The sequence below is a fragment of the Carassius auratus genome, unplaced genomic scaffold (genome assembly GCF_003368295.1).
Source record: "Carassius auratus strain Wakin unplaced genomic scaffold, ASM336829v1 scaf_tig00025154, whole genome shotgun sequence".
NCBI lineage: Eukaryota > Metazoa > Chordata > Actinopteri > Cypriniformes > Cyprinidae > Carassius > Carassius auratus.
The window spans coordinates 126,594-149,145 of NW_020525399.1; the positions used below are offsets into that span (position 1 = coordinate 126,594).

At 36.4% G+C, this 22,552-nt stretch overlaps 2 protein-coding genes across 2 annotated transcripts; both read left to right on the forward strand.

Moving 5' to 3' along the window:
* Positions 1-256: 256 nt before the first annotated feature.
* LOC113078302 (gastrula zinc finger protein XlCGF17.1-like) lies at positions 257-9,923 on the forward strand. Its single transcript, XM_026250625.1, has 2 exons — positions 257-632; positions 7,198-9,923. The coding sequence occupies exons 1-2, from the start codon at positions 416-418 to the stop codon at positions 8,085-8,087; spliced, it is 1,107 nt and encodes a 368-aa protein (XP_026106410.1). The 5' UTR covers positions 257-415; the 3' UTR covers positions 8,088-9,923.
* A 3,090-nt stretch (positions 9,924-13,013) lies between these two features.
* On the forward strand, positions 13,014-21,700 carry LOC113078300 (gastrula zinc finger protein XlCGF57.1-like). Its single transcript, XM_026250622.1, has 2 exons — positions 13,014-13,350; positions 19,148-21,700. The coding sequence occupies exons 1-2, from the start codon at positions 13,221-13,223 to the stop codon at positions 20,242-20,244; spliced, it is 1,227 nt and encodes a 408-aa protein (XP_026106407.1). The 5' UTR covers positions 13,014-13,220; the 3' UTR covers positions 20,245-21,700.
* The last annotated feature ends 852 nt before the right edge of the window (positions 21,701-22,552 follow it).

Genomic DNA, 22,552 nt, shown 5'->3' on the forward strand with positions numbered 1-22,552 from the left:
GACACTTTTATCCAAAGTGGTTTACAAGTGCTGTAACCTCTGTAACTATAACTGATAGCTAATTCATTAACTATGATTATTGCTAATTCATCAAAACTGGCTTATGGCATCAAACTACCCAAAATCAAAATCATCGTGCATGACATTATTTAAAATAAACTCGTATTATTTTCCCTTTCGAAGCTTCAGACTCCAGTCCAGCGGGTGGCGCTAAAACGTTTGTTTGCCAAACTCCTTAAACCGGAGAGGAAGAAGATTAGATTCAGCGTGCTCCTCTCTGTTGTTTTGTCTTGATGCAAGCTGTTAGAAAAGTTGTTTCTGTAAATCGACAAATACAGTTTTTGAATCGGGTCAATGATATTCTCATCCTCAAAGTCGTGACTAGGGTTTTAAGCAAGCAGGGATATCATCTGAAATGAGATCTGCTGCTGTGAAGATGTTTGTTAAAGAAGAGAGTGAAGAGAACTCGAGAGAACCAGAAACCTGTACAATAAAACACGAGGAAACCGAAACCTGGAGAATTAAACACAATGAGCCAGAAACCTGGAGAATAAAACACGAGGAACCTGAAATCTACAGAGGAAAACAAGAAGAACCAGAAAGATGGAGAATAAAACACGAGCATCAAGGAGGTTTGTGGTAAATTAGGTTTCAGTCTCTTAAAAAAACCTTATTTTCTAAAGTCTGATGCCTAATGGGTAACATTGCTTGGAAAACCAAAACGGCAGGACTAGTACTGGTTTTAACGGGTCATGAGACGTTGCTCAAAATAGGGCTGTGCAGTTAATCGCATGCGATTGTGATGCGCATAGTCAGTAAAGCCGATGTCGTGCCGAAAACTGTATGTCGTCTGTTTTCACTTTATATACAAGTGTAAATCTGCATTTTATGGTGTTTATTTAACATTTAGATGCATTTCAATAGGTAACACGGTATAATGTCAAATATAATCCTCGAATGCAATAAAGTAATTTAGCTCATGCAATGGAACATGACGTCAGCAACGCAATGCATTCTGGGACTTTAGGACACGGACGCTGCTGTATGTATTGGATTGATAATAGACTGTTTTGTTTGCTCTCTACAGCTAAAAAATAAGTTACAATGGTAAAACTTTGTTGTGTAATTAACTGCCATACTCATACTCATGACCGGCATGGAAAAATAATTTGAATGGAGTGCGATTTTTCAGCTTTCCCGCTGGAAAACCGCACCTTGATCTCAGGTCTCCGAGTAAACAAAGCGGTGTCACATAGCTTGGTTAGCAGCAGTACGAAGGAAAAGAAGGATTGTCCCTTTGGTCTGATATATACACGCGTATGTATGTGCATTTATATATATAAAAATATACAGAAATGTACGTTATATAAACAACTTTTTTGTGGATGTGATTAATTGATTTGACAGACTTACATTAAATGTTACCTATGCATGAACCACATCTCCTGCATTATCAGTGTTATGCATATTGCACCTGTTACAGTAATAAACGGCAAAATTGATCAATTCTGTATCTCTTTATTTGTGCAAAATAACACACTGAGGTTAATTTGTACAGTTTACAATAACGCATATTAAAAGTAAAGGGGTCGTGTAACTCGCTCGTTGACGCAGAAAATTTGTAGGTTCTGCACCCATCCATTTGTAAATTGCAGGTGAGACTCGAGAGATTTATCATTTTTAAACTGATCAGAGGTGTACGCTCTGACACTACAAACAAGGTTAGAAAACATATTGGGGAAGGTTATGAGCGGCAGCTCTTTAAGATCATCCGACCACTCTTTGTGTTCGTGCAGATTGAGTTCGTTGATTGTCTTGATTTTTTTTCTAAATACCGCATCTTTGCTTCCTTGTTGAGTTTTTCTTTATATGTAATCTTACACTTGATCTGTATGTCATGTCACTTTCACTTTCACTTTTACTGATAAGCGTGTCCTCAAAAATGGCCGCGACTACCCAGAACGCAATGCGCAGTGATGTAGTTTCCCAAGCTCTATACTTTTTTACCCTTGTAGCCATTCCACTGATCTATAATAGAGAACATGTCTAGATCAGTGAGAAATACTCATAAAGTTTTGATGCTGCTCAATCTGAAAACATGTGATAGAGATTTACTACTAATCGGGGACCAGCTTTACTGACAAGATGCGCGTGACAATCGCATGCTAGTAATTAGACAGCCCTAGCTTAAAATAACATTGTTGTGCATTTGGTGTAATGTGTTTGAGATTTAAGGTAAAAAAAAATTACATTTCCACACAATGTACATTATTGTTGCTCCTCTATGCCGTGCTTTTCTAAAATGCATTGATATTTACAAAGCTTATCTTTCTGAAAAGTGAGGAGTATGCTGATTGGCTGAATACCTCAATCCTATGATGGAAATGTTACCCCCCTTAACATAAGTGTGATGCCATGTCCCGGCACCATCAGACAAAACCAATAAAATCCATTACAAAGGAGGCATTTGTTGCATCCGGTTGGGACAATTACGGATAATAATGACTTGTACTGCGCAGCGTAAACATAAACCCGGAGAAACGCCAAACAACAAACGCTACTACACTGCTCAAAATGGTGCAGTCCTCTTTTGGAAGGCCAAAGAAAGTAATTTCGTTTTCTCGCTTTGACGAGATGCACAAGTATCTCAACAAGATGGCGGCAAATGTGGAAATAAAAGTTACGCTGCCTTTCTTTGAACATTTGGGCAGTGATATGCAAATCTTTCCACACATTGATGTAGACAAAAGTTGGTTGGATTTGTATCATTGTAGAGTGGCAATACAAATATCCAAACACCATGCTAAAGTGGTTTTTGCATAATATGTGCCATTTAAGTTACCAGCCATTCATAACTTCTACTATACAAATATAATATATACATACATTTAATAACACATTTTTACTCCAAACTCACTTCATAACGTCAGTCAAGTGTTTGAAATAAATCTTTCTGCGAGATGATGTGGCTTCGAAGTTCTTACACAGAAAAAGGCACACAACATGCTGAAGTATTCTAGCATTTATTAGGGGTGCTCAGATCAGGATTTTTTAGGCCGATCATAGGAAGCAGTATCTGCTGATCCGATCACTCATTTTTATCATTTAGAATTATTTGTAGTGATGATCCAATCAAGATTTTTAGACATTTATTCAGGGCCTGAATTTCATTTTTGAAAATTCCTCTCTTAGGTGACTTGTGAGAGGATTTTTTTTTTCATTTGAGGAGTGGAGGTGGGCATTTTTTAGACATTATTCAAAAATATATATTTACCTCATCTAAACATTTGATCATGCACTGTATTTTTGTTACACCGCACAAGTCTGATTTTGTGAGCTGTGTGTGTGAGTTTCACACATACTCTGTTTGCAGTGTGTATGTATTCCTTGTGTGGTACAGAAGCAGTACAAGCTGTGCTTTCACACTGGAGTCTGCTCCTGATCCACGGCCGTTTACTACAAACACAACATTTATTTGTTTATTAAATTGCTAAAGCAAAACATTAAAACTACTTTCCTTATGTTATCACAAACAATCTAAATTAAAACTTACCATTGACAGAAACAGTCGGCTCTACTGCCTTTTCTTTTGCATTTAATTATTACAAGTAATCCTGTGGTTCATAAAGAACTAAAAACTTTAAAATGATTTCCTTGTTTATTTAAAAAGGTTATTCATGCCCTTTTCCTTTAAAGCTAGCCAAAAGCAATAGCTTATGTACAGGCTGTAAAACACAGTATTATAGCACTATAATTATATATGCATTTATGGTGTAATTACTACATTTTTGTCAATGCATGTTTATATCTACCACAAACAATGTGATGTTACTTTAATTAAGTGTGTTCAGCCCATCAAAAAATAGACTCTGTGTAGATGGAACTGATGCTGACGCACTGCCAGACCGCAGCCCTGTGTGCAGTGTGAACACTTTAACCCATTAACAAGAGCGCAGAAAAAATACACACCACACACGAACTGCAAACAAAGTAATGTGAAGCTGTTATTATTATGTGTGTGCGCTGCAAGTGTGCATGAATGCATGGTCTCCAAGAAAGCGCGCGAGTGTTGAATGGTTTAAACACTCCCTAGATTTAAAAAGAAAAAATGCATTTTATAAACTTTAGTGATGACGCGACACTGCTTTGATAGTGCAAGTGACACTTCCCGTGTCAACTGTGCAGCATGCAGCTCCCTTATAGTTCAAGCGGTGTGATTTGAAGCTACTTGCTTTTTGAGAGAGAAAGAGAGAGCGCACGGTGATTCATTCACGCTGTTTGTGAAATTATGTCTCACAGAAACTTGTTCAACTTACGTTATCAGTTATTTAATGAAGAAATATGAATTGTACCTCACCTAAAGGATTATAATTATTTCACCTGCACCAGACAGATACTGACGGCAGGCATGTCATCAGCTTGATATGAGATCGGCCTTTTTAGAGACCACCAATTAATCATCCCAAAGCGATTATCGGCCGATTGTGATCAGTTGCCGATCAATCGGATCACCCCTAATTCTAATTATAAAATTATAAAAATAACTCTGATAAACTGTAGTAATTCTTAACTGAATAAAAACTTGCTTAACCTAAAAACTTAGTTTCATAGCTCTTTTTTTCTATTGCATTTATTTGTGCTGTTGTTTGACATTTTCATTTTATTGCTTATTTTATTACTGACTTGTGTTTTTATGAAAATAAACCTTTTCATTGAAGAAAAGTAGATTTTTGTTTGTATATGCTGTCAATTATAGCTAAAATAAGAAATATCCCAATATATCGCCTTGCTTACAGTATCACAATGTATTGCAACCTATCGTATCGCAACCCTTGTATCGTGATATATTGTATTGTGTGTATATATATATATATAGTATCACCAGATTCTTGGCAATACATAGCCCTAGTGACTGTCCCATTGACTGCCAAGTAAATTACACTAGCAGTCTAAATTAAAGTACCAGTCTATAATCAGGGTGTCCGCGGGGTTTTAAAAAGTATTAAAAAGTGATAAATCAAAATAGTCAAATTTAAGACCATTAAAAGTGTTAAATGTGGTCTCAGAGGTATTATTTTTTTCCAAATTAGGTATTATTTTTTCAGACTATCAGGTGTCCTATTCTGATTGAAATTCTATCTGCGTTCGCGTCAGTTCGTTTAAATATGGGCTTTAGCATATCTGGGCAGATAATCAAAGATCTTTCGTCTCCGTCTCAACGTATGTTTGATGCTGACGTCATATTCAGTGGTCGTTCGGCATCATCTCAGAACACTGCGCGCTCAACAGAAGTGGCTGGCTTCAGTTTTATTTTAGACTTGCTTCAAGGCATATCTTCAAAGACTGGACAACCATCGTCGTCTTCATGGGCAAATGTAAAAAATCTATTTAATAGATTTACTGATAGCGCTGTTTCTCACACATGCAAAGAGAGAGAGAGCGAGAGTCTTACCACGCTGAATCGACACGCTATATGTAAACTATTCTTTGTTGTCTTCTCCTGTCAAAATAACGGAGTTCATTTAGAATTATTCACATTCATTTTCGAACAAGCAGAAGACATACCGGTTTCTCTGGTAGTGGGTGGAGCTAATGCGCAAATGGCAATTTCATTGGCTGGCGCTGATTTAGTACCGTCCCTGTTTTGATTTCAGCAAATCAGTTTGACCGAACGCTGACAACGTGATTAATATTCATGAACCCAGCAGCTCATCAATTCATAGTGCATTGTATATACATTAGTATGATAGTAGAATTAGTAGTAGTATTATCTTTTAATAATAATTAATTTGATCTATTACTATTTTGTTACAGAAACCCTCAATGACCAAAAATATCTTAAGCATCACCACCAGTCTTAAGTTCAGTTAAAATGACAAATATGCATTCATTAGGCCTAAAAGTTAATTTTTGCGTATGGGCATTGTGCTAGAAATATTACTATTATTTAGTAAAATGTATGTGATACTGCTACTACTGTTGAAAAAAATGTAAAAACTTTATTTTTTGAAGAAATAAATCACAATATTTCTTCCATGTTTTAATTTTAATAGCAAATCCCCTTTATTTACCAAAAATAAAATGTTTAAATTTCATAAATTAAAAGACAAATTAAATTTGGGTGAAACTTGTTTACTGTTTTTCATAATTATATAACTTGTAGAAAAACTTTAAACACAATAAGTATAAAGAATGGCATTGGTTTTATTTTTAGTGTAAAAAGTAAAAAGTATTTTTTTTTAATTAGCATATTTTTGTGTTTTGCTTTGGTACCGAAATTGGTACAGAGAACCGTGGATTTTCACGGCTATCGGTACCGAATATTGAAATTTTGGTACCGTGACAACACTAACAGGAAGGCTTATTGTTCGGTGTGTAAAAAAAACATCAATGTCAACTGGATGGGAGCTAACGCACTTCGGTCGCATATAAAATCCACTAAACATAAAAATGGAATGCGTGCTCGGAGAGAGCAGTTAATTCTACCAATCTCAGCTGTCTGCGCGGCTGCACCTCCACCACCACTGCCGCAAATTCGTGGTGCAGTTTTTGAATCCGCAACAGTTCATAGAATCCGCAACAGTTCATAGAAGATGCCCGTTTGTAATGCATCAACTTGCAATGAATGCCAGCCAGTGTGCTGGAACTATACATTCTCTCCATTGCAAATTTTATGTAGTTTGTTTTATTTTATTTACTAAGTTTTATTTACGAAGTTATTTACTCTAAATCTATTCTTTTTTGTATGTTATATATGTCAAAATCTGTGTAAATAATAGAAAGGTCGCTGATTAACACTTGGAATTCAGTGTCGTGATGGTTTTAAAAAATATTCTGAAGGTAGTAAAAAAAGGTATTAAAAAGTAGTAAATTACACTTAAGGATTGCTGTATATACCCTGATAATACCTTCCCATTCGTGTGTTCGAACTGTTGACTATACTGTATTATAATAATTAGCTTACACAACAGTCTGTTTTTATTATTTAATTTTTTTATAATCCCTAATATTGGTATATCATCGTCACCCAAATTAAATATCAGTTGGGCTCTAATTGTATTACAATAATACTGTAATATTACAGTAAGTGCAGTTATTACATTATGAGTTCCTACATGGTTCACTTTTATCTTCACATTTCTCAGATTTTTACAAGTTACAGATTTGCTTTTTAACTTATTTTTATTTGTATTTCAGAGTTGATTAAAAAATACAAGGAGAATGAAGAATCAAGTGAAGTTGAGGAGACCAATCATGTCAAACCTGGAGAAAAACCTATGAGTTGCTCTCAAACCAAACAGAATGATCTACAGAAAACTGGAGTCAATAAATATTTCCCCTGCACTCAGTGTGGAAAGATTTTTATACGCAAATATGGTCTTGATGTTCACATTAGAGTTCACACTGGAGAGAGACCATTCCCATGTGAATATTGTGGAAAGACATTCACACAAATATCACACCTTTATGTACACATGAACATCCACACTAAAGAGAAACTGTACTCATGTGATCAGTGCGGGCAAACGTTTTTGAGGGCTTCAGTCCTAAAGCAGCACCTGAGAGTTCATACAAAGGAGAAGCCATATTCATGTAATTTGTGTGGAAAGAGTTTTTCATGTCTACAACATTTGAAAGTACATCAGAAAGTACATGTTGTTGAAAGAGATTACATATGCTGTGAGTGTGGGAAGACTTTTACTACAGTAAGCTGTTTAAAACGGCACCAGAGGATTCACACTGCAGAAAAACCTTACAAATGTTCACACTGTGACAAGAGATTCAATCAGTCTTCATACCTGAAAACACATGAGAGGATCCACACTGGAGAGAAACCTTACAAGTGTTCACACTGTGACAAGAGATTCTGTCAGTCAGCAAATCTGAAAACACACCAGAGGATTCACACTGGAGAAAAACCTTACAAGTGTTTACACTGTGACAAGAGATTCTGCAATTCAGGAGTCCTGAAGACACATAAAAGGATCCACACTGGAGAGAGACCATATCCGTGCACTGCATGTGGGAAGTGTTTCAAAAATGTATCTAATCTAAACAGTCATACAAAAACCATTCACAGCAAGTAGATCATCTTCAGATCCAGCTCTTTCAGGCAGTGGTGGACAGGTCATCTGAGTTGGGTCAGCCCGGCCCTTTGCGTGAATATATAGAGCGAATTATGGAGACAATACAACAAGACTTGCTGTTTGTATTGTATTACTGTTTACGATAACATAACATTTTTAAATGACAGACATTAATTTTTAGGTATACAAACTGAAATTTTTCATTTTTCTAATTTCTTAATGCTATTAAATAGGGCTGCATGATAAATCGAAAATGAAATCGAAATCGCAGTTAGACATGAGCTGTGATTTTCATGCGAATCTTTCTGTGAAGCATGGTTTTGTAATCAGAAGTAAATCTCCGTCCAAAGGCTAGAGAACTCCAAATATGCCCCGCAGAAGAAACCCATGAAATGCCAGCGGTACCTGGATAAATGGAAGATTTAACTGCTTTTATTGAATCAATGGGAATAATAAACACGGTACTATGACAATATGATTTATCCCAGTTCTTATTATTACAATTTCTCATTATTAACTTGTCAGTGAACTACGGCTTTGTGTTGCACAACTATTTTCAACATTTAAAATAATTTTGATCTGAGTAAGTGGGCCGCTCTGTGCCATAAAGTCCAGGGCCACTTTTTAGCCCCAGTTCACCCCTACTTTCAGGTCTGATTCTGCATTATCACCAAATGAGACACAATAATGCATCAAGCAATAAAATATAATCTGGATAAATCTTCCTAACCAGCAGTTGCAAGTGACGTGACAAAGAAACATTATCTGAAGTTTTCGCAGTGAATGAAGTTCATCTTCAAAACCAGCAGATTCAACTGTGATTCAGATCAACTCCGAGATGGAGTACAATGTCAGAAAGTTTTATTATTATTAATATTATTATTTTGAGTTTCATATCATGTTCAGTTGTCTTATAATGCATATGTTTCACTTGTAATTTGCTTGCTCTGTCATGAAGGAAAATGGAAGTTTTTATAGACTGTTCTTGTTCAGGAAGTTGAAGAAGAGGCTAACGCTTCTCAAGGCCTGAGATTTAATTTAATTAATTTTTTCTTTATTGATGACTAGAGTTATTCTTCCACTTAAGATGTATTTGGGAAATGCAGATGCAATATAAAGTGTCATGTAGCTTTGTAATTGATCCTTCTTTGCTTCTCTTGTTAGTAGGAATGAATACCTGAATCCAGAATTAATCGAGCCCTGGGGCTAAATTATGAAAGTTTGCAGTATCAATAAGCTCTAATGTTAACTGTCATTTCTGTACATTCTTACAATGCGAAAAGTGCTGCATGTAAAAGGTTATTTGATTAATGTTGTGTATTCCCCTTGCATCTTAAGTATCATTCATTAGAGTAGCAAACACCAGATGAATGGATTTAAAGACAAATCTTCATTTCCAAGATGATGCAAAAAAAGACCATAAATATTGGAGATCTGTCAGGATTAGGGACCTGTCTGTGTGATTTGCTCTCTGTGACACAATTTCACCCTTATGTTGATTGTTAATTTGATTCCGGGTGTGTCTCCTTAGTCCTTGGTTATCCTGTGTTTAAAAGCCCCAGTCCATTCAATTCGTGTTTGTCAGGTCTATTCATTGTTTTTATTATGGATTTATTCCCTGTGTTTCCTAGGTTAAAGACTACTGTTTGTACTCAACGTTTCTTTCTCATTCCTCCCAGCACAGATCGTGACAGCAAGTGGGTTCAAATATTCAAGGCAAGACATTATTTATGAGATTCTTGCATATTTGTTAAGAATAAGTAGTGGAAGTTTAATAATGTTCCTGTGGGTTCCTGCTCATTTCGGAGTGGAGGCTAACGAAATTACTGATAAACTATTGGTAAGCAAGCTCTTAAACATCCAGGAATAGACGTACAAGTGACTCTTTTAGCAAGGAGGATGTTAAAGGAAAGGTAAAGATAATAAATGACAAAAAGCATGGAACTGGGATAACAAATGGAGCATCTATATAATATTCAGCAGTGTGTATGGAAGGGAAGAAGTGTTTAGAAAAAGAAAATATGCTATTTACTTGAATATGATTACTTGATATCTGTCACAGCATATAATGACTACTAAAAATGACAAATTCTACATAGTTTTATTTCAAATGAGGGGAAAATTAAGTGCGTTTAATCCAAGCAGCTCTAAAAGATCTTCGAGTAGTTCTGCATCCTTCTGAAGGTGCTCCACCTGTGTTTGCTTTGTTGCTTTGATAATTTAAACGTTAATTACAAAAACAGTTTAGTGTACTGTCTCTGAAATCACAACAGTGATCGATCCTTTGTTCGCCGAAGCAAAATTTGCTGAAATATCCACAACATAAACCATGCGCTCTTACTGTAGCCTCTCTGTCCATCACGTGTCAAAGTTGAGTTCATTACTACAGCAACAGTAGGTCAAACAATCATTGTGCATTGTTAATCCTATTGGTCTTATTTTAAAAGTTCACAAAAGTGTATCCTTTCATTGGATAATAAGAATTTAAAATGGGTGGGTCATTGAATTTTTTTCTTTTTTTCTGAAATGCACATTGGCCACAGTTAATGGCACCCTTTTATTCAATATTTTTTGAAACCTCCATTTTTCAGTTTAACAGCTCTAAATGTTGTCTTATCGTGCATGATGAGGTTAGAGAGAACACCTGCCAAGAGATCCGAGACCATTCCTTCATCCAGAATAGGGATGGGCATGATTAATCGACGATCGATAATTGATCGTTAAGATTTTCCTCGATCATGTTAATTTGTTATCGATTAATCTAAAGCATTTTTTTAATCTAATGCAGGTTGCGTTGCGTAGTGCGAGTCTTCAAGCAATTAAATGAATTTCACTGTGTGGCAGCAATTAAATATTTTACCACCATGGGGCAATATTTGACACCCTACTCGGTTATCTGTGATCTTCCGTTTTGATTTCAAAGAATAATCATGAAGATGTCACGGCGAAGTGTGGCGTGGGACCATTTTGATTTAAAAAGCGAACTAGTTAACTGCAAACATTGCGATGCCGTGTTAAAGTACAACACGGCCACGACTCAAATGATGTACCTATGCATCCCGGCAAATTTTCATGAGGCTTTAACCCTTTCGAGTCGATTAACGCATATATGCGTTTTGAGTCATTTTCTCCTGATAACCCCTGATAAATTACACTCTCAGTTTTAATCGTACAGATAAGAGCAATACATCAATCGAATCTGTAAAGGGTCTAGTTTTTTTTTGGATACAGACGTAATAACAAAAAACCTTTGTGCACTTATAAAATAAAGATAACAAACAAGGTGCGCTGTCTACAGTCTTCGTCTGCGCTGATCGTCATGTACAAACATTTCATTAAAATGAACCGTAACTCCGTGAATACTCAACGAAGAGACATGAGAGAGATATCTATAGAAAGCCTGGAATGTCTACTTTTAAACTAAACAAGTGCTTCCGAAAAACAAATATTCTCGCAGTGTCTGTTTTTCATATCTTCCGTCATTATATTTAATGTGACCACGCCCCCGCGCTGAACGCGCTATTCAGATTCAAACTGAAGCGCGCGGCTTGAATACGCCCACACAGAAGAAAAGGCAGCGAGACTGTTCTTCAAGTTTTTATTTTATTTTACTGTTTGCTTCGCGATGAGAGGACTAAGACATAATTCACCCCAAAAAGATGTGATGTGGTTGATGATTTGAGAAATGGATTTCCTCAGAAAAAAGAATGAAGCACTTTATTCAGACTCAAAACGCATATATGCGTTAATCGACTCGAAAGGGTTAAGAACGCCTGCTAGCAGCTGCAGGTTTCGCTGCTTTAGAGCACTGCATATGCACGCGAATATATGTTCGGTTTGCCTGAACGTAGTTTAACTGTCTGCCACAAGTTGATCTTGTAATAAAGGTCTCACCGAGGAAAAACACGCTGTATTTTTGTATTCATTGCATTTTTTTATTATAAAAATTAAATAATTAATTATATTATAAAAATATTAATGATTAATCGATAGTCGATCGTTAATTCTCCCGACGATCGACTAAGAAAATTTAATCGAATGCCCATCCCTAATCCAGAATCACTCCAGACCCTTTAGATTCACAGCTCCATGTTGGTGCTTCTCCTCTTCAGTTCACTCCTCTCATTTCCTTTGGGGTTCAGGTCAGAGGACTGGAAGGCCTATAGCAGAAGCGGAAGTGACCCATTGTTGCGTTGTTTTTGAGGTCTGTGTTTGGGTTATTGTACGGTTGGAAGATCCAAACATGGCCCATTATAAGATTTCTAACGGAGTCAGTCACTTAATGATTTTTGTATCTGTTGGTATTTGATAGAATCCATGATGCCATGTGTCTAAACAAGATGTCCAGGACCTTCAGCAGAAATATAGGCCCACAACATCAAAAATACAGCAGTATATTTCATTGTACACATGGGGTACTTTTTTTTTTTTTTTTTTTTTTTTTTTTTTTTTGTCTGTGTTCACCAAACCCATCTTGAGTGTTTGCTGTTAAAAAGGCTCATTTTTTTTTTTTGTTTCATCTGATCATAGAAACCAGTCCCATTTGAAGTTGCATCCTGAATTGGGACAGTTTATGTCCTGACACTGTGATACAATTGCACTTCAAATACATACTTCGAAGTGTGTGCACTTCATTTGGAAAACAGCTATACAAGAGTGCAGTGCCTGCAGTTCAGACGGAGGAAAAAAAAACTTTTTATTGGAAGTAGATGCAGTAGTTGTAGAATATTTGAGATACCATGTAAAAGTGGATTTTGCATGTTTAATCAATCATTAATTACATTTTCTAATAAGTTGCATCATATAGAATTGATAAGCTTGAGGTTTGAGTCGCCCAATATTATTTTCCTCGTCGCTTCACTCTCCAGTCCAGAGGGTGGCGCTAAGATACATGCGTTGGTTTGCTAAACACCATTTCACCACAGAGGAAGAAGATTAGTCTAACCGTGATCTCTGTTGTTTTGCCGTGAGGCTGTTTTAATACAAACTGTTAGAAATTCGGTTAATAGAAAAATACAGTTTTTGAATCGGGTCAGAATATACCTATATTATCATCCTCGTAGTCGTGACTAAGTTTTGAAGCAAGCACCGATATCTAGAGTATAATCTGAACTGAGATCTGCTGCTGTGAAGATGGTGTTTGTTAAAGAGGAGAACGCGATTGAACCAGAAACCTGCATAATAAAACACGAGGAACCAGAAACCTGCGTTATAAAACACGAGGAACCAGAAACCGGGAGAACAAAACACGAGAAACAAGACGGTTGGTGTTTATCCATGATATTTTAAACCAGCCGCTGTTCCAGAGAGAGAGCAGCTCATCACGTGAGCTTTATGTTTGAAACCGCTTCACAAACAGTTTACTCCGTAGGCTACATTTATGTGTTGAAAACATATAACAAATAACAATATTAAGTAGTTTAGTCAGTATATAGCCGCGATCAAATTTATTAATTATGTATATGTGTTATGTAATAAAATGATAACTGATGTTACGCTAAAAATAAAGATTTTGTTATATTATACCAGTGGGGACCGGTAACTGTTAAAACTGTATTTGATGAATGAATCATAAACTAAAGAGATTGGTTTTCATTCATTCATGTGACTCTAAACGTAATGATTTAATTTAAAGGCACAAAAAGTAAGTTTTCACCGCTAGAGGGGCCATATTCAAAAGAAACAAAGTCGTAGTTTGATGAAGCCCTGACAGTGTAATCATGGGAGTTGTCGTTAACATCCCCACCACAGTAGATGCAATCCGACGGGGCCGGGGCAGAAGTAATATTCATTGATGAGTCAATGTTTTATTAACCTAGTAGAATGAAGCAGGGTGAGGCTGAAAGCTGTTGAAGTGAAACAAGGCAGCTGAACGAGTGCGACACATGTACAGATCGAATGCAGCAGAGCTTTTAGTATGCCACAGTCGCTTCTGTTCCTTCAGGTCTTGAGTATGTGGGGTAAAGCAGTGCTTGTTTATCAAAAAAAAGTTCTGTTATAATGCTACTTTGTGTGGTCATCACCTGTCTAATAAAACGCACAACATATTAAAGGGTTAGTTCACCCAAAAAGGAAAATGATGTCGTTAATGACTTTCAAGTCGTTTCAAACCTGTGAGACCTATGATCATCTTCGGAACACAGTTTAAGATATTTTAGATTTTGTCCGAGAGCTCTCAGTCCCTCCATTGAAGCTGTGTGTACGGTATACTGTCCATGGCTAAAAAGGTAATAAAAACATCTTCATAGTAGTCCATGTTTCATCATAGGGTCCGGCAGAATTTTTTGAAGCATCGTAAATACATTTGGTCCAAAAATAGCAAAAATGACGACTTTATTCAGCATTGTCTTCTCTTCCGGGTCTGTTGTCAGCGCGTTCAAAACACTGCAGTTTAGTGATATCAGGTTCGCGAACAAATCATTTGATTTAACCTGCTCTTCTTGAACCAGTTCACCGAATCGAACTGAATTGTTTGAAACTGTTCGCGTCTCCAATAAGCATTAATCCACAAATGACTTAAATATCTTTTTAAATATCTTAAACTGTGTTCTGAAGATGAACGGAGGTCTCATAGGTTTGGAACGACATGAGAGGATGAGTCATTAATGACATAATTTTCTTTTTGGTTGAACTAACCGTTTAAAGTGTCTTTGGGGTTTCCATAGTCTCAGCCTCAGACGTCACGCCCATGGACCATTGGCTGAATATCTTATGCATATGGGACACAAAAGTTGAAACGCTTTCAGGAGTGTCGAAGTCCTCATCAGATTGGTTGAATTCTACAGAACGTGTGTGTCGCGTTCTTTAACGTTCCGCCTGGAAACAAAGATACCATGGTGCCAAATCCCCTCACGAAAGAAGAAAGCCTAGTGTTTACAACTGTGACAACGAGTGCTTATCAGGATCAACTAAGCGCTGGATTATCAAAAGTATGTGAAATATTTAAAGTTAGCGGCATAGAACTTTTTAAAAATATGTTCAAGAGTTTTATACACCGGTCTGTTATTGTAGCAACATTACACGCCTGGAAACGTGACTGAACAAAACAAACTGTGATTGGTTGTTTGACATGTTGGTCACACGGCGTCATGGGCGGGTCTTGGCCAATGAAAGCTACTATAGATTACAGACCTTCAGTTTCAAGGTCTGGCTACACAAGACTAGGGTTTCCATGTTTTCTACAGAACAAATCAGGAAATTGAGGGTGAATGACATCATTGGCAGGCGACTCAATGACACTTTGGACATGGTCCATGTCATATTTTCTCTGGATTTAAACATTCTTCGAAACATTTGGGATAATGTAAGTTACGAAGTCAGCAAAATACATAACATTGTTCTAGTGTTTTTTGGATATTTTAATAAATAAAAAGTACATATTTTGCCTTTTGTAATTTTAAAAAGACTCAAAACATCTTTGACATTTATAAATGGGCTCATTTATAACAATAAATTGTATTTCTTCTTCTTATTATTTTTTTTGTCACAACCACAAGTAAGATAGCCTACACATATTATTTTGTTTGGTTCTAATGTTTTGTTTTTAGAATCGTGTGAGAACCACAATCTCTATTCTAAAAAATCTATTAAAAAAAAAGAATTAAGCTTTTCATGTATTTTTGTGCATGTATGTTTAAACTAGCGATGTGTATTTGTTCGTTCAGGCACAGAAGTAAACAAATAAGAGAGCTCTCTGTGTGCGCACAAACTCAAAATATTCTGCATTTTCTGTTGGAACGCATTGAACTGTTTTGTTTAATTTGGCAAGGCTTAAAGCGTGAAATTGACAAGTTTTTGTGACAACCCACAGGCCGTGTTTTAATGCTGGCCTCAGGCAGTCGGTTGAAATCACAGGCCCCCTCCCCTCTCTCCATGCCGCTTTACTTAAGATATGCTCCTTGTCTATTTTTGAAGGTGAGAGTGTGCGCCCAAATATGCTCTATAAACCCCTCTCAAGATACTTTGTTGTCAAACACCAATCATTCTGCTCAGTGCTGCTACAAGTCGAACACACCTATTGGGTTTGTGGTGGTGTTGTTGTGCGCGCTAGGGAATGTATATCCACCATATGTCATTGGATCAATATAACACTAATATCGTGATATGACACTTTTTTTTTTAACATGTAAAAATTTATACCAGTATTATCACGGACAGTATGATATGGCACACCCTCAGTGGTAGGCCAGTTTCATATCGCATATCTGGCACACTGCCTTTGTCTTGTCTCTTACTCAATTTAAAGTGCTCCCTCAAAGCTCAGGTCTTCTGCATTTTTGTCTTCTCTTTCAGATTAACTGAATCATGACTGCCTGATGCACATCACACTGATTTTTATTAAATTATTTTTTCGACAACCCTAGTATGTTAGAGTCTATGATTAAGACCCTAAAGAATCACAACAACTAGTGGAAAATATGACTGGCAAGAGTGGATTCCAAATCATCAATACTTGTTGGATCTGTCCTCTATTTTCACATGGTTAACCACCAGATCCTCCTGTCAACCCTACTGGCATAGGGCATCTCATGAACCACACTCTAGTGGTTTGAGTCTTATCTCTCAGATTGGTCCTTCAAGGACCTTCTTGGAGAGGTTAGGTGTCCAAATTCCCAACATCTAACTACTGGGGTGCCTCAGGGCTCAGTTCTTGGATCACTTCTCTTCTGTTTACATGCCATCATTAGGTTCTGTCATTTAGAAACATTGTTTTTCATATCACTGCTATGCTGATGACGCACAATTCTACCTCTAATTCCATCCTTATGATCCGACGTTAGCTGCTTGCATCTCAGCTTGTCTAACAAACATTTCTTGCTGGGTCAAGGACTATCACCTTCAACTCAACCTTGTTGAGACAGAACTTCTTGTGGTTCCATCAAAGCTATTATTTCATCAGAATTTCATCATCTAGTTAAGCACATTAATAATAACTTCTTCAAAATACAGCCAGGAACCTTGGAGTTAGAAACCTCAGACTTAACCAGACCATATTAAAACTGCCCAGTCCTGCAGATTTGCTTTATTCAACATCAAGAAGATCGGGCCCTTTTTTTTCAGAACATGCTTTACAACCCCTTGTTCAAGCTCTTGTTCTGTCCAGGCTGGACTATTGCAATACTCTCTTTGCAGGTTTTCCAGTCAGTTCTATTTGACCTTTACAATTAATCCAGAACATTGCAGCAAGATCAAATTTTAAAGAGCTCCATAGAATGCATGTCACACCACTGTTTATTATTTTGGCTACTGATAGCTGCTTAATATTTATTTAACCTTCCAACTCTAGCACTCTTTATTCTAATTCTACAATGTAACTGTGTCTGTTGTCTTTGTTTATTATACTAAATTATTTAGACACTTATTATACAATTAATTAAAAGCAAAAAGGTCTCTTAACACTAGCTTGCTATATTCTTTTTCTATTCTGTTTTCTTTTTAGGATATAATTGAGAAAGAAATCTTGCTATGTGCAGTGCGTTAAGCATATACATTTTTTTTCTTGATTTTAATTGCTTCCATTGTTCTCATTTGTAAGTCACATTGGATAAAACGGTCTCCTGACATTAGGAATCAATCTCTTGCTCCCCTGATGTTTCTATATGTCTTAACACAATTCAGCAGCAAATGCCAGGATGTAGTTTTTCCAAAAAAGCTCTTTACTTCAATTTCAGTTTAATATGAAATAATTGAAGTCACATAAATAACTGTTTACAAAACTCACTTATATAACATTGCTCACTTATATTACACTGCTCCCTACTATCCATATTCATCTTTGCTCTGTCGTGTTTTTTCACCTTCTCCAAGAGATTTTTGTTGATACCTGTAGTTGTCCATGCGATGTCCATCACGCTCTTGCGATGGATCAAAATGCAGCGGTAAAAAAGCATCAGCTACTTCGCAGCCTACTAGCCCTTTTCTCCGATCATACCAAGTCCTCAAAAATCCTCATTTATAGGACTTCCCGCCCTTTGTAGATACTTGTTTGATGTTTAAATTTGGTCTTGGTGGTCCCAATTCTTTAACTGTCAATTTATCCTTATTGCTATGACGCATGAATGGCATTTCTTTCAGTGACTCGATATAATTAATCTGCGCTGAAGTAACGTTCGCATTGATGTCGATGTTCGATGTTCAGCTGGCAAAGGCATAGCTGTCCCAATCTCTCTATCTTTTTCAAATGTGAAAAAACAAAGTAGTTTTAAATTTTTTTTTTTGTTGTTAAAATTCAAATAGTTTTTAAATATTATGGGATGTCACTGTTCCCACCAGTCATTGCACAAGTGAAGGTTATGCACGATGACGAAAGCACGTTAGGGCTAGCCCTCCCGGAACTCATTGAGATTGCATACCAGTGCCTGCAGTTCGAAAAAAAAAAAAAAAAAAAATCTTTGAATGGAAGTCTATGAGAGCACTCGGGGTGATTCTCAGTTTTGACAGAAATCGCCCCAAATGCGGCAGTATTAATCAAAATGGGACTTGACGCTGATTGGACTATTTAGAGGCCGAACAAAAAGTCTGGAATAGTGAAAACTAGCATAACACTGTGGTTGAATGTAAAATAAAAAATCCCTTCCTTTCGCGCTATGGCGGTGCGTTGCCCATTGACACTAATGGAGAAAGGGCCACTGCTGAAGATGCTTTATGTGAACATTTGTGAATCCTGATGTTCTGTTGTTTTATGCTGCTATTATTTACATGTAATTAAATTTCTAAATATATATTTTAATGACAATTGTCCATAATACTAATATATAGGTTCAGTGGCATTGATTATTCTGCAGAAAGAAAAATAAAAAAACACTAAATGAACATCCCTCCCTTCGCCTATTTTTGCTGGTTTCAAAACACATATTGCACTCTATTTGATTTCATGTTGGATGCATTAACGTCATATTTACATAGGCCATACAATTTTTATATCATTACTGGTTGTTTGACTAATAATAAAAATTTAAGAGGAGGATTAAATAATGTAATTGACTTGTAAACATATCTTAAGTTCATATTTTCAAATTGTTCCAAATTGATTCTCATCATTTTAATGTGTTAATTTTTAGGCTTGATGAAAGTGAAAGAAGAAAGACAAGATCTGAATGAAGTGGAGGAGAAGCATCAGGATCAGAAAGATGCTGAAGAACAATCAGTGAATTACTCCGAAACTGAAAGGAGTTGCTCACAAAGCAGCATTCAGATAACTGATGTTAAAAGGCCTTTCAGCTGCTCTCAGTGTGGAAACACTTTCAAACATAAAAGAAGCCTCGTATACCACACGTTAGTTCATGCTGGAATAAAGCCTTTCAGCTGTTCTCAATGTGGAAAGAGTTTTACACAGAAAAAACAGCTTAATGATCATGTGCTTGTTCATTCTCCAGAAAAACCTTTCAGCTGCTCTCAGTGTGGAAACACTTTCACACGTAAAGCAAACCTTAAAAGTCACATTATAATTCATAGTGGGGAAAAGCCTTTCAGCTGCTCTCAGTGTGGAAACACTTTTACATGTAAAGGAAGCCTGAAGAATCACATGTTAATTCATGCTGGAATAAAGCCTTTCGTCTGCGCTCAGTGTGGAAAGAGTTTTGTGCAGAAAGGACACCTTAAGATTCATTTGGTAACTCACTCTTCAAAAAAGCCTTTCACCTGCTCTGAGTGTGGAAGGAGTTTTACACAGAGAAATCAACTTAATGATCATGTTTATAGTCACTCTACCACAAAGCCATTCAGCTGCTCTCAGTGTGGAAAGTGTTTCTCATTGGAAAAAAAACTCAATGAGCATGTGCGTATTCACGCTTCACAAAAGCCTTTCATCTGCCTTCAGTGTGGAAACTCTTTTACACGTAAAGCAAGCCTTAACAATCACCTGATAATTCATACTGGGAAAAAGCCTTTCAGCTGCTCTGAGTGTGGAAACACTTTCAAACGTAAAGGGTGCCTTAAGAATCACATGTTAATTCATGCTGGAATAAAGCGTTTTACCTGCGCTCAGTGTGGAAAGACTTTTACACAGAAAGGACACCTTAATGTTCATTTGATAACTCACTCTACAGAAAAGCCTTTCACCTGCTCTCAGTGTGGAAACACTTTCAAGCGTAAAGAATGCCTTAGAAGTCACATGTTAATTCACACTGGGAAAAAGCTTTTTACTTGCTCTGTGTGAAAAGTGTTTCAACTTTAAACAAGGATTTAATAGTTGCATGAGAATTCATACTTAAGCGAAGTCGTCGGTGTGTGAAGAGTTTTAAATGGAAAGCTGGTCTCACTTTGCTGGATGGAGATTTCCAAGGGTTGACTCTTAAAATAGCACAAGAAACTAATGCTTGAAAGAGTTAAACTGTGCTGTGAGTGTGGGAAGAGCTTTAACACAGAAAAGTATTGGATACAGAAAATAAAGCAGAAAGTTTGACTGAAATAAAGTCGAACCAGTATTTACATCCATATTTAAAGGTGCATTTTCTCTCAGAATCGTTACATTAAAAGAGGTAAATAGACATTATGCTGATTAAGACTTATTCTTAGAACTTAGCTGCAAGGTGGAGGAAGTGAAAAAACATTGATCTATGTCTTTCGTTATTAACTATTATTGTTATTTAGTTATTCCATCATAATTGTGTTTTTCATGAGATTTTTTTTTCCACTTTTAGGCATTCTTTTTTTTTTTTTGGTATTTACATGATACCATTTTCAATGAAATACCTAAAACATAAATTGCATTTTGCAATTCATTTATAGATCACTTTCAGTTTTTCACGCTCACTTTGGCTTAATTTTAGAATTATCTTTACAATTCAGCTCCTTTTCATCAGTTTTCTCACACAAAATTTGAATGTCTTATTAGTTTAAGCAAACTATATTGCTATATATGAGTTTACTTGGAGGAAAAATGTATATAAGATGATATGCAAATGTTCATTTTCTTTTTGCATGTAATACATTTCTACACAAATAAATGTACTGTATACATACAAATGTTCATATTATTTTCCAGGATGCTTCAGGGGTGAGTAAAACATGAGGTGATTTTCTTTTTTGGGTGAACTAACCCTTTAAACACTGGATGAAATTATTTTCTACAGATGATGCCAATGTATTTTTTGATTAGTCCGCAATGTGAACAATAATAATGTCACCTGCTTGCAACGTCTACAAGGGACAGCTTGTGTCACTAATAGTAGTAAGGCTTTCCTCTGTGAATACTTAATCCATATAAGTAAAATTTGTAGTTGTATTATTTGTGCCCCCTTCAAAAATGTATCTTTAGAAATGTTATGTTTATCCCCTCCCCCCCTTACTGTTGGATTAAATGTATGCTCTGCAAAAAGGAAACCGTCTGCCATTAAATGGTCTTGCCATAAAATGTTGTTTAAGATATTGCCGAACATTTATTTAACCAGTTCAAAAGTAAATTTCTGACTGAAGTAAATTTGTAATTTAAGGTTTTTAGTGTTCATTTAGAGAGTTTATTATTCTTACATATTTCACCATTACTTAGAGAGTTTATTATTATTACATATTGCACCATTACTTAATCTCCAAACTACTGCTTCACCAAAAAGTCCTGATTGGGAGGTAACGTCCGATTCCGATCGAGCCGGAAACCATGCTATCGGGCCCAATTTCCGATCACGTGATCGGATCTGGACATCCCTAAAGGTTACCTCTTTTTAAGTAAGTACTTATTGAAATCAAGTACTCATCTCATTATGCCATTTTGGATGCAGCCACTGTATTTCTTTGACAGCTTTGATTAGAACATTTATGCAACACCTTTATTTTTCCTCACAACAATGGATTTTGTAATAATGATAGTTATACCCTTATGAAAAAGTAGTATACCTCAAGTTTATTTTACTACGTATACTTGAGTAAAGTTTGAGTATATTTTTAAGTATACTTTATGTACCAAGTATATATCAGTGTTTTAGTAGTATACTTGTAAGTGTACTGTTTCAGGACTCCTTGGGACTAAATTGGTCCACTTACTAGTACATAAAAGAACACTTTTAAGGATAGTTTTAGTATAACAGTAGCAAACTTTGAGTACACAACTAGTTTAACTCTTATGTTTGTAGTTTGTACTGCAATTATTCTAAAAGTAAACTTATGGTATAATTTTTGAGTTTACTAATTAATTGTGGGGAAGTCGTGGCCTAGTCGTTAGAGTATGACTCCTATGGTTGTCAGTTCGAGTATCGGGCTGGCAATACCAAGTCTAAAGTGCCCTTGAGCAAGGCACCGAACCCCAAACTGCTCCCCGAGATTTGCGGCATAAATGGCTGCCCACTGCTCTGGGTGTGTGTTCACTGCTGTGTGTGTGCTGTTTGGATGGGTTAAATGCAGAGCACGAATTCTGAGTATGGGTCACCATACTTGGCTGTATGTCATGCAGTATAATAACTAAAAGCAGATTCCCCGTTTTATGTGAACCCTTGCTATTTCAAACTCGCTCAATCCTAATTATCTGAGTG